The 13,011-nt window shown below is 41.4% G+C and overlaps 1 protein-coding gene across 1 annotated transcript in view; it reads right to left on the bottom strand.

Annotated features, from left to right (window-relative positions):
- The window catches only part of NGFR (nerve growth factor receptor), a 61,804-nt gene that overhangs the window by 18,851 nt on the left and 29,942 nt on the right, over positions 1-13,011 (bottom strand). Inside the window, exon 3 of the mRNA XM_063459257.1 lies at positions 3,681-4,034. Coding sequence (XP_063315327.1) covers positions 3,681-4,034 — 354 coding nt within the window. The remainder of the gene's footprint in view (positions 1-3,680; positions 4,035-13,011) is intronic.

Here is a 13,011-nt window from a genome sequence, read left to right as displayed (position 1 = left end):
TTACTCCATATAACCTCTCTCTATAATTCCTCCTATTACTCCATATAACCTCTCCCTATAACTGCTCCTATTACTCCAATAATAACTCTCCCTATTACTCTCCTATTACTCCATATAACCTCTCCCTATAACTCCTCCCATTACTCCATATAACCTCTCTCTATAACTCCTCCCATTACTCCATATAACCTCCCTATAACTCCTCCTATTATTCCATATAACCTCTCTCTATAACTCCTCCCATTCCGCCATATAACCTCTCCCTATAACTCCTCCTATTACTCCATATAACATCTCTCTATAATTCCTCCTATTACTCAATATAACCTCTCTCTATAACTCCTCCTATTACTCCATATAACCTCTCTCTTTAACTCCTCCCATTACTCCATATAACCTCTCCCTATAACTCCTCCCATTACTCCATATAACCTCTCCCTATAACTCCTCCCATTACTCCATATAACCTCTCCCTATAACTCCTCCCATTACTCCATATAACCTCTCCCTATAACTGCTCCTATTACTCCAATAATAACTCTCCCTATAACTCTCCTATTACTCCATATAACCTCTCCCTATAATTCCTCCCATTACTCCATATAACGTCTCTCTATAATTCATCCTATTACTCCATATAACCTCTCTCTATAACTCCTCCTATTACTTCATATAACCTCTCTATAACTCCTCCTATTACTCCATATAACCTCTCTCTATAACCCCTCCTATTACTCCATATAACCTCTCCCTATAACTCCTCCTGTTACTCCATATAACCTCTCCCTATAACTCCTCCTGTTACTCCATATAACCTCTCTCTATAACTCCTCCTATTACTCCATATAACCTCTCTCTATAACTCCTCCTATTACTCCATATAACCTCTCTCTATAACTCCTCCTATTACTCCATTTAACCTCTCCCTATAACTCCTCCTATTACTCCATTTAAGCTCTCCCTATAACTCCTCCTATTACTCCATATAACCTCTCCCTATAATTCCTCCCATTACTCCATATAACGTCTCTCTATAACTCCTCCTATTACTCCATATAACCTCTCCCTATAACTCCTCCTATTACTCCATATAACCTCTCTCTATAACTCCTCCTATTACTCCATATAACCTCTCTCTATAACTCCTCCTATTACTCCATATAACCTCGCCCTATAACTCCTCCTATTACTCCATATAACCTCTCCCTGTAATTCCTCTTATTACTCAATTTATCTTCTCCCTATAATGTCTATTTCTCCTCGGTAATCACTAACCTACCATTTATGACAAATACTTCTTTCTAAGACTATACAAACTCTGTATAACCTCTGCGTATATTTAATTCCAGGTATTTATGGCGTTCCTTTGATTATATAGGAACACTTTATCAAGCTATACTCTTGCCAACAATCTGTCCCTTCATTTTTATTTTGGGACACAAAGCATTTGTTCGGAAAAAGCAGAATCCTCTGTGTTTTCCGTCCGTATTTCTTGGCAATTTTAAGAAGAGGAATTCGACCAAAAGCTATAAATGTTAAGCCAAGATTTCTGGAGAATTAACGAGTTTTCCATAACTTAAGAGCCATTTTAATATGTGCTCGAGCTACCGTGAATTCTCTCTAATGCGTTTTGTATCAAGTGCATTCTGTAACAGGTTAACGTATTAATTTTTTTTTTAACAAAAACAAGAACAATTTATAGAATTTCCTCTTGGACCCATTAGCTGGCCCCACACGATTAAATATGAGCCATATTGTAGAGAGTTACTTCTACCTCTCAATATATAATTTTCAGTAGTTTCCTTCTCTCGGCCAAATGACTGACCATCAAATTATGGATGTTCCAGGACTTAATTTCATTTAAAGACGGCAGAAACACGAGCATGCCCAAATAATTCTTACCCATTGGATAAATGGCCTCTATGACCCTTGGTCTTAGAGAAAGCTTAAGTATGACCGAAAATTTAGATCACCCATAGCTACGATACCAAATATGTTTTTTTTACCGGTACTTACAATTAATTATTCTTACCAGAAGTTAAATACCCAAGTTAGTAGCTCCTTACAAATTATGTTTTTTTTTTTTAAAGAACACTCCCGTCTCCATAGCAGCTGAAAGGGTATCTCTAAGCATCATGACCACTTCAATGCTTTGACGTGGTTATGGTGCCTGGAGGCTTGCGGTATGGAATGCCGCACATACTGAGTTCAAACCCTTTGCTCCTGGATGTGCAGCAGTATCGAAAAATGGCTTCTATAGCTCCTCAGACGCTGGATATTGCTAGTGTGCTGACAAGGAGATGTGGCGCCCAATGGGGACCCCGGTAAGAGGTCAAACCATTGAGAAACATTATTGTGGAACGGCACTGGAGCACTACTACCAGGCTGCTTTATAGCTTTAGTAGTGGGCTCCCTTTGATGGTTTGAGAATTTCACGTGATGTTGTCAGCCTATCAATGGCCACCAGGCTAATCCTTCCTCATACGGCAGTGTAGCGAGGAATGGTTTAAACCCTGAAGGTACAAGACACTCAGACACTTGAATCAGCTTACGTTGTTATGGGGGTGAGAGTTTTCCTTTAATTTATTGAAAACTCCAATTTACAAGACTATAGGTTTTTGACCTTACTTGTGGCTGCTCTTGGATCTAAAATGTGCTTCCTTTTTTTTGTGTGTTTCTACTGATCCCTATCCTCTTACATAGTTACATGCTAACATGTGTTTCGAAAAAAGACTCAAATCCATCAAGTTCAACCTTTCTCGTTTCTGCTGTTGATCCAAAAGCAGCTGAAAAAACAAATTGGAGAACTTTCTCAATTGCTCTGCGAAAAGGGAGCAAATCCCTTCTTGACCCTAAATGGACAATTGAATTTTGTCTTGGATCAACAGATTGGTAATATATATGATCTATTACCCTGGAACGTCCTGCTCTAAAAAATTTTTTTAAAAAATGAGATAATCCCTTCCTTGAATCTTCTCACATTTTGCCATTCCAAAGAACATTCTTTTAGAGCAGGGTTCTCTGCATATTGCCCTCCAGATGTTGGTGAACTACAACTCCCATGATTCTCTGGCTATCTATTTCATTCAAAGAATCATAGGGGTTGTAGTTCAGCAACATCTGGAGGGCCAGAGTTTGGAGAACCCTGCTATGGAGGAACCTTGTATTATCTTTTGTGCACATTTACATTTTTAACACAGATTTAAATGTTCCAGTTCAAATTATTCATATTCTAGTTCAAACTGGAAAATGTGAGCAAAATGTACTAAATATTCTAAGCCAAAGTTGCTCAATTTACTGCAAATTGGCTTCTTATCACTTGGCCAAACGGCAATTTAAGCTATTTTACATTTCCGAAGTACATGATATTGTAACTGAAACAAGTGCAGTTGAGTAAAATATGAAGCTATAAGGAAAGTTTCATCAATATAAAATCTACAAACCAATCACGTTTTCAGCTGTGCTACCTGAATTATATGGCTAATTCAGTTTTAATTTCAGAAAATTATGGAATTTAACATATTCCTTTTCTGTTAACCGGCAACCTAAAAAAAAAGTATTGGTATGTGAATGAAATAATATTGTTTATGTCAGACCAAACTATAAAGGAAAACCATCCACCGTGCTTTTATGGAACTATTCATCGTGGATACTGGTGAAAATCTGGTATCCAAACTTACTGTAACAGACTGTGTCAGACGTGGGAGTGCATTCCTCCAACGTTATCTCATCGTCTTCACAGATCGTGCATGGTAGGCAGGGATCCATGCTGCTGTCAACGTCTGAGTAGGTGAATTCCGGGCACGTCTCGCAAAGAGTGTCTTGGGTCATTGTGCAGGACATTATCATGCCCTTGCCCTTTGGGCACGTCTTACATTGCTTGCATTTGTTGTCCTCCTCGAAAGATCCATAGGCACAAGCGCATAGAGCGTCATCTGTCTCCACACATGGAGCTATCATACGTCTGCTTCCAGTGCATTCTGTGCATGGCTTACAAGCTTCCGTGTGGCTAGCAGTGTCGGAAAATGTCACGCCTGCAGGGAAAGAAAAGTGTCGTCATAAGAAATGATATGAGATATCATAGGAGATATTGCAGAAGGTTTCTCAGAGAAATAATAGGGAGATGTTACCTGCCTCGATAATGCATCATACATAAATATTCCTCGGAAAGACATTTTTCCAATGAATAGGCACTATACAAACTAAAATAGTTATGAACTTTACAACATCTAAGCCTAGGGGTATTTACAAAGAGCAATCCCGGGATAAAGTTCTAAAGGTCAAGCAATCATTATGGACACCAAGGGAATTTACCAGTAATTGCTTTATTTTTGGAACTAGTTTCTATACATGACCTCCTTACCACCCTAAAATCCAGCTTTGGATAGCACCAATGATATTAATTCAATATAAACAAACCTATACATTTCTGTATAAGTTCCATATGGACTTTTATTCACAGTGAGGACATCAATAAATGATCCCAAGACCACAGTTTATTAGAAACTATTTTTAAGGAAATCTCAATCTCCATAACTACCACAGCGTACTATAGAATATGTGGTGCCAGGAGTGCCCTGGTGACACCCAATGTAAGTGGTCAAACCCTAGGTCTCTGTCTCCTCCTTGTCCTCTGAGCTAACTGCCTGGGCTTAGCTGATTGGGCAAGAGTGGTCATCTGATGCTCTCAGCCAATGAGCCGCTCTGCACAGCAGGGCTTAGCTCAGAAGGATAACGGAAGCTCCGTACAAGAACTTCGTACTCAATGAAGGTGGTGACCAGCACGGAGAGCCAGTGTCGGTTTGGCTATGAGCCATGTGAGTTGACAATTATAGTGATTTAATAGTTCGTTATAATAGCATTACAGGTTAACCTATTATTCCTTTTTTATATTTTTTTGTTGCAATGTACCAGAGTTTTTTAAACATATAAAACGATTACCTAATATTTATAATTTTGCTATGTGCACTTTAATATCTTTCAATGCCCCACCTCTATAGGTTCATTTTTAAAACATATTCAACTGTCAACTTGCCAGCAAAGCTTACACTCTACAAGGGGAAAAGGGAATTGTGTTGCTTGGGTTGTTAGAGCCAGCACACATGTACTTTCTTCCTTTTCTGTGGTTGTGTAGTTTATCCCTATGTAGCACCCCTCCACCCCTGCTGAATGATGCAAAGAAGGTGGAGTGCAGACCCAGCACTGAGGGATATCTGCGCTGGAATTGTGTGGATAAATTAAGTTTTTTTTTAACCTTTTATGTACTGGAGAGAAGGGTCGCAAGCAGGGCTGAAACAAATTCGGCCTGGGCACTTTTCAATCACAGCGGCCCCCTGAGAAGGGGGCGGGGCCAGAGAGGGTGTGTTTTGTCATCACTAATGACGAGCACGCCCCCTCTCAAAGTGAGCATTTTGGTTCAATGCGCAGAGCCCCGCTGGAAAAAAAGACCCTGTATTTTTTCTGTGCAGCACAAGCAAATTTAATAACATGCTTGCACGGTAACTTGTCTCTGGTGACTCCATAAGTGGGATACCAGAGGACAAAAATCCTGTGATCTCCCCTGCCGGCCTCGGTCCACGGCCATCGCGGCCCACTCTCATTTCCCAGTATTCCCAATGGCCAGTCTGGGCCTGGTGTGAGGGTGCTATGAGTGTAAAGTGAGCTGTGTGTGTGAGTTAGGTGAGTGTAAAGGGAACTGTGTGTGTGAGTGTGAGGTGTGTGAGGGTGCTGTTAGTGTGTTGTGTCTGTGTGAGGGTGCTGTGTGTGTGAGGGTGCTGTGAGTGTGTGTGGAGGTGCAGTGAGTGTGTGTGAGGGTGCTGTATATGTGTGTGTGAATGCTGTGAGTGTTAGGGTGTTGTGAGTATGTCTGAAGGTGCTGTGTGTGTGAGGGGGCTGTGTATGTGAGGGTGCTGTTTTTGTGTGTGTGTGTGTTCTGTGAGTGTAAAGGGGCTGTGTGTGTGAGAGTTTGATGTGTGTGTGTGTGTGAGGGTGCTCTGTGTGTGTGAGAGTGCCCTGTGTGTGTGTTGTGTGTGCTGTGAGAGTCCTGGGTGCTGTGAGTGTGTGGGTGCTGTGTGTGTGAGGGTGCTTTGTGTGTGTGTGTGTGTGTGTGTGTGTGTGTAAGAGGGGCTGTGAGTGTGGTGTGTGTGGGTGTGAGGGTGCTGTGTGTGTGTGTGTGTGTGTGTGAGGGTGATGTGTATGTGTGTGTGAATGCTGTGAGTGTAAGGGTGTTGTGAGTATGTCTGAGGGTGCTGTGTGTGTGAGGGTGCTGTGTATGTGAGGGTGCTGTTTCTGTGTGTGTGTTCTGTGAGTGTAAAGGGGCTGTGTGTGTGAGTTTGAGGTGTGTGTGTGTGAGGGTGCTCTCTGTGTGTGAGGGTGCTTTGTGTGTGAGGGTGCTGTGTGTGTGTGTGCTTTGTGTGTGTGTGCTGTGAGTGTGCTGTGAAGGTGTGTGAGGGTGTGTGAGGGTGGTGTGAGTGTGAGGTGGCTGTGTGTGTGTGTGTGTGAGGGTGCTGTGTGTGTGTGTAAGGGGGGCTGTGTGTGGGTGTTGTGAGTTTGTGTGAGGGTGCTGTGAGTATGAGGGTGCTGTGTGTGTGTGTGTGTGTGTGTGTGTGAGGGTGTGTGTGTGTGTGTAAGATGGGCTGTGAGTGTGAGGGTGCTGTGTGTGTGTGTGTGTGAAGGGGTGCTGTGAGTGTGTGTGAGGGTGTTGTAAGTATGTGTGATGGTGCTGTGAGTGTGTCTGAGGGTGCTGTGAGTATGAGGGTGCTGTGTGTGTGTGTGACAGTGCTGTGAGTGTGAGGGTGCTGTGTGTGAGGATGCTGTGTGTGTGTGTGTGAGGGTGCTGTCTGTGTGAGGGTGCTGTGAGCACTGGCGTACATACCATGGTCGCAGGGGTCGCAGCTGAGACCGGACCCTGCCCACCAGGTGGGCGGCCGGGTATGTACGCCAGTTTGCCAGCCTCTTCTCCTGTATGTATCTGCATGCAGTGGCATACATACCGCGGTCACAGGGATCACAGCCCTGCGACCAGGTGCCCGCCGCCATGTGTTTTGCGTCCCCGGCCCGCGCAGAGTAAGGTCCACGGATCAATTTTCGCACCAGGGCTCCATGGATCGTGTGTACACCATTGGCTGTGAGTGTGAGGATGCTGTGTGTGAATATGTTTGGAGGGATTGTGTGTGTGTGTGAGGGGGGTGGGGGAAGACAGATGAATTTAAATATATTAAATACATATTTTATAAATAAATATGTATTAATAAAAAACAAACTTTATATCCCTGGTGGTCCTAGTGGTGAGAGACGTCTAGCCTCAGCCCATGGCCATCGCGGTCCATTGGGCATTTGCCCGGTATGCCTGATGGGCAGTCCGGACCTGGTCGCAAGGAAGGGGGGAACCAGAGGTCACTATATTATTTGGAATACAGATTTGTATTTGTATCCAAATCTCACAGCAAATAAGATGTTGTGCAAGGAGTAGTTATATTCAATCTTACCTCTCCACCCTAGGATGGAGGCAAATGAAGTGGTGAGGGGCAATAATACATAATAAATGGAGGGGAAGAGGGGGGCAATCCCACACATTCTGCATTGGGAGGGAAATGGTGAAGGTCCCACAACAAATTGGCTTTGATTAAATAGGCAGATCACTAAAATTTTTATTGCAACTAATTGTATTCATAGATAAATGGACAATAGTCAAATTTGCCCAACAAAACAAACAAAAAAAGCCATTTATTTTAATTCAATTCGCTATAGCATTCATGAATATCCGTTTTAGAGAATCCCAAATGATTGTTAAGTAAGCAATTTTGTTTCTGTTTTCTAAGAAACATTTGGATCCAAGCCATACAAGGAGTGGGTTTTGGCTATGTTCGGACAAACCGTACAATTCTAAAGCAAGCGTGAAGCCTATCTGCGCTGATGCATGTCAGCTCCAGCTAACTCCGTAGAATTTGTGCTCTTTATGGCAATTTCTGTCCCCTCTGGGAGGTAATTTTGCAGCTTAGAAAGGATGTTGTAAAAGCTGGCTTTTTTTATATTAATATTTTGCGAGTTTTTCATCGACTCTCGTTTTTGTTTTTTGAAATCTAATGTTTATTGTGCAACGTTACGGAAAACAAAGGTTTATTTTTTATTTATTTATTTTTTGCCTGGTTTTGGTCAAAAACTTTGGCTTTCTAAACAGTGTGCTTCGTTCTGTACACAGGAATTAATACGTGCATCTGCCAAAATTGTCTCAGCGGTGGTATGTTTTTTAACATGAGAAAAAAAAAAAAAAAAAGTAATCAGCTCTTTCTAGAGGCAATTACAGGATTTAGGGATATGTAGATCATTCACCTATAACCTATTTCGGTTCTGTAGTTTTAGCTATTTTTGGATTTCTGTTTTAATTGGACACTAATTTGTCAATTATGATTCAGCAAGAGTTACAGGGTTATTTACTAAAGAAAAAAAAAAAAAAAAGGTTATTTGCTAACGAGAATTGTGAGGAATTTAAAGTGAATTTGAAAAGTAAGGCCAGAGTAGCAGAACTGGAAAAATTCTCCAATATCCAGTTTGGCTACTTTGGCCTTAAATGTGTAATGCCCACTTTAGTGACTAACGCTGTTAGTATTTAGGATACAAAGAGAGTGTAACTCATCAAAACTCGTTTGTTACTGTGTTTCGCTGAAACTGACTTTACAATGTTTGCAAACCACAGCTTAGACCAGCGCATGTTCCAAGTATTAACATACAAGGTTTAATATTAACTCATCTCTGTCCTCTGGTGATTCAGTAATAACTGTCCGGAGGCCAAACCTGGTCCAGGTCAATAACATGCTCTGAGAGCTGTAAATTGACTATGATGAGACAAGATTGATATCATTGATGATGCTACAGCACGCTATATTAAATATTTTATATTAATATATGTGTATTATATGATCCAGTGGTCACGTCAATGGGTAAATCACATTTTCAAATTGCAAACGGCAAGGCGGCAGATATCATTTGCACACTGTTAGCCATAATGCATATTTTTACTGCCACCAGGCAGTGTTTAATCCCTAATCAAAGGGCAATGCCAGGTCATACATGTCCCAGTCTGCCTGAGATTAATGGGCGTTAACCTCTCAGATGACAACTATATATGCAGCTACAAAACTCCCAAACTCCAACACACTAATCCTAGTCCTAACACTAATCTCAGCCCAAACCTTAACACACTAGTCCTAGTTTAAAAACTAACACAAAACCTAACACACTAAACCTACCACTAACACTAACTTCAGCCCAAACACTAACACACTAAACCAACCCAAACCCATACTATGTGATATTGCAGTATTATAACCTTCTGTGTCCTAGATTGGTGGACCCAATATAAAAACACTGTGCCCAATATAAAATCACTGTAACTCAAGGCGAAGTCAAACTAGAATTACCCAAGATTTAGAGCCCTACAACTTTATCACAGACGTGTCAGATGCAGCGGCAAATTACACATACTCTTTGTATGCTCTGCTAAGTTTTCTCTGCATAGTTTTGTGTGAGTTTGAGTTAAAGGTAATCTCCAGTGCCAGGAAAACATTTCCGTTTTCCTGGCACTGCAGGCTCCTGCAGTGTCCCCCTCCCTCCGACCCCCCATCCCATGTTGGTGAAGTGGTTAAAACCCTCTCAGTGACTTACCTGAATCCAGCTCCGATGTCCCTCGGCGCTGGGACAGGCTCCGCCCACGCTCCTCCCCTGCCAACGTCGGATGGCGGGGGAGACCAAATGTGCATGCAGGGCAATGGCCGCACGCATTAGACCTCCCCGTAGGAAAGCATTAGTCAATGCTTTCCTATGGGGATTCTGGCGAAGCTGGTGGTGCATAGTGTGAGGATGTCCAGCGTTGTTTAAAATATTTTTTATGTTCTAAGAACCCAGAAGTCCCTCTAGTGGCTGGCTGACAGACAGCCACTAGAGGAGGACTTAACCCTGCAAGGTAATTATTGTAGTTTATAAAAAACTGCAATAATTACACTTGCAGGGTTAAGGGTAGTGGGAGATGGCACCCAGACCACTCCAATGGGCAGAAGTGGTCTGGGTGCCTGGAGTGTCCCTTTCACTTGTTTTGTGTTTGAATAAAATCTCTATACATGCCTATTTATCAGTAGAGCAAAAAAAGATGATAATAATAATTATTCAGCACATCTTTTCTTTCATTTAGTATTTTTAACATTTTCACGGAGTGCTCACGCTAATGCAAACTCGGTCCACACCCCTATGCACCCTACATAAAACTGAGTCATGGAATAGAATGTGACTGCGTTATGATGAGACCTTGGTCTAAAACTCACCATATCATAGAAAGAGCATTGCTTTGTGTGTGTTACCTTTCATGTACTGTTATCTGTTGGGGCTGGCTGGGTTATGAGAATAAAAGAGTTTAATGTTGATGGACCTTCTGAAGATTGAGAGTAAGGGGATACAACTTCCTTTCATTCATTTTCCTGATTCGAAAGTCAGGCAACATATAGACAAAAGATTAAATGTTATATTGACATGTAGGCAAATTCAAAAAATGTCCACAACATGTTTTCAATTATGATGTATATATATCTTTGTTCTTTCTACATATAAACCCACAAAATAAATTGAATAAATCACTGCTCGATCAGAACACAAATAAATTTGAAGAAGTCCGACTCATTTCCGAAAAATAAAACGCTGCCCTCTGTGAGGATAGATGTTTTATTGAGTGATCAAACCTTTCCTTAAACAAAGCTTCTCATTGTTAAGTGTTTTTCCCCCTACCGAATTAGACATCTTTCTTTCTTGATGTGATACGTAAATATTAGAGATGCTTCTACATTGCAGTCTATGACAGTGAACACTCTCTGTCCTCCCAAGGTCACAGTCAAGGACATAGGAGGAAGAGGGGAGGGTGCCATTGATTTTGTAGTAATGAGGTTTACATTATGGCAGATATACTCCAGATTTTGATTTGAAGGACATAAAGAGAGGCTACCCTGAGGGGGGCAGAGTAGTGCCCATGTCTGGGGAGCAGCTGTAAAATTAACCCATTGTCTACACAAGGAGACATGAGATGATTTTATAGGAAGATGTGCTACAGAGCATTTAGATAATTTGGAGCGAGAGATTTTATGCAGTATCAGAGATTCTAGTGTGATTATATCAACACGTTCTCATTTCATTATATTATAAAATATTCTATAGACATAAATATACCAGGCACTGAAATGATTATACTTGCACTAAACATTTTTCTATGAGCGTAAAGGCATGCTGTTGCAAACTTTTATTAAACAAAACTGGGAAAAATTTACAATTTGGCAGTGGTTTTGGCAAACATAAAATGCTCGGAATTAATTGATTAAAAAGAGCTCTGTTGTTGAAATGAAACTTTATTTCTCTGGCATTTGGTTTACAAGGAAATGGCTGGGAGCTCTAGCTAAATTGCTGACGCTCTTCATTTTGGGTACCTCAGATCTACAACGTTCACCATATTTTTTTTAATCACTTTTGGGTTTATGCACTAATCAGTCGACCGTGGCAAATTAATAAACAAAATCAGGTCAAAACTGGAAAGTTGGCATACGTTTTGCAATTTCTCTTTATTCATTCGCCACGGCTTACTGTTTAGTGAACATATCCCTTCACATTCACCATATAAATATTTTAAGCGTTTCTCTGAACACACACTGACCACATAATGGACAGGTGGCGTCACTGAGAGTCACGCGAGCATATAGAAACCACAGAAACGGTTAAAGGTACATTTAGGTAAGTGTCTGATCGATATGATATTCATGTTCTACCCATGATAATATTATTTACTAAGATAAACAATGTTGCCGATGCTTATTAGGCGACCTGTTTAACCCCTTAAGGACCAAACTTCTGGAATAAAAGGGAATCATGACGTGTCACACTTGTCATGTGTCCTTAAGGGGTTAAGCAGCGTCAACATTTGTGTAAGTACAACCTCTACTTTTTCTAACCCTAAAGCAAACTGCAAACTATGTTTGGCAATGGTTGTCTCCAGATGGGTTAATTTGTTTAGATGTGCAAGGAAACGATTCCTCTTTAGTTGTTCATTGACTTTGTACCTGTGCACGTGCCCTCTCCCCTCTCCCCCCCCCCCCCCCCCCCAAATATACTAAACAAAATCCCAACATAAAATGTGTACAACATACAGAGATTTACACTAATGTTAATCAGATGCATACAGAGATAGTAAAAACAATATTCTTAAAAAAACATAACGAGTTACGGTATCTCAAATTCATGCAAAACTTCCCATAGAAACTTAAATAGAGGTCATGGAAGACAAAGGGGCTCTACGTTATTAAATGTCTGGGAGCTCTTTATTCACCCCTTTCTCTACCTCCCATTGTCCATTTCTGACCCATTCTCTTCCCAAACACATTCACATTGGCACAACGGACCTTATCCTAATTCGAGGTTGGCACAAAGATCCCTTAGGTCTTTATGATCTCCCTGTTGCCATGACTTACCATCCACAAGTGTTAAGTTTTGCAGCAAATTTTTATTTCGTTTTAATCATATTCTTTTGACTAAAAAAGCCATTTTAGTTTTAGTCGTATTTTCATCATCTGAATTGTTTTAGTTTTAGTCTAGTTTTAGTTAACTAAATCTCCAGTAGATTTTAGTCACCAAGACTAAAATCTACTGGGTTTAGATAAAGTCTCTGTCTATTTTGCCCCTTCCCCAGCCCCTCTGTGTCTCCTTGTGTCCTCCCAGCCCCTCTAGGTGTCTCTCTCTCCCAAGCCCTGGTCTGTCTCTTTTGCCCCTTCCCCAACCCTCTGTGTCTCTTTGTGTCCTCTCAGCCCCTCTAGATGTCTCTCTCTCCCAAGCCCTGGTCTGTCTATTTTGCCCCTTCCCCAGCCCCTCTGTGTGTCTTTGTGTCCTCTCAGCCCCTCTAGGTGTCTCTCTCTCCCAAGCCCTGATCTGTCTCTTTTGCCCCTTCCCCAGCCCCTCTGTGTCTCTTTGTGTCCTCCCTGCCCCTCT

The sequence above is a fragment of the Pelobates fuscus genome, chromosome 6, assembly GCF_036172605.1.
Source record: "Pelobates fuscus isolate aPelFus1 chromosome 6, aPelFus1.pri, whole genome shotgun sequence".
Classification (NCBI taxonomy): Eukaryota; Metazoa; Chordata; class Amphibia; order Anura; family Pelobatidae; genus Pelobates; species Pelobates fuscus.
Note: the sequence above shows the minus strand (reverse complement) of the source record. Positions and strands in the feature narration are given on the sequence as shown.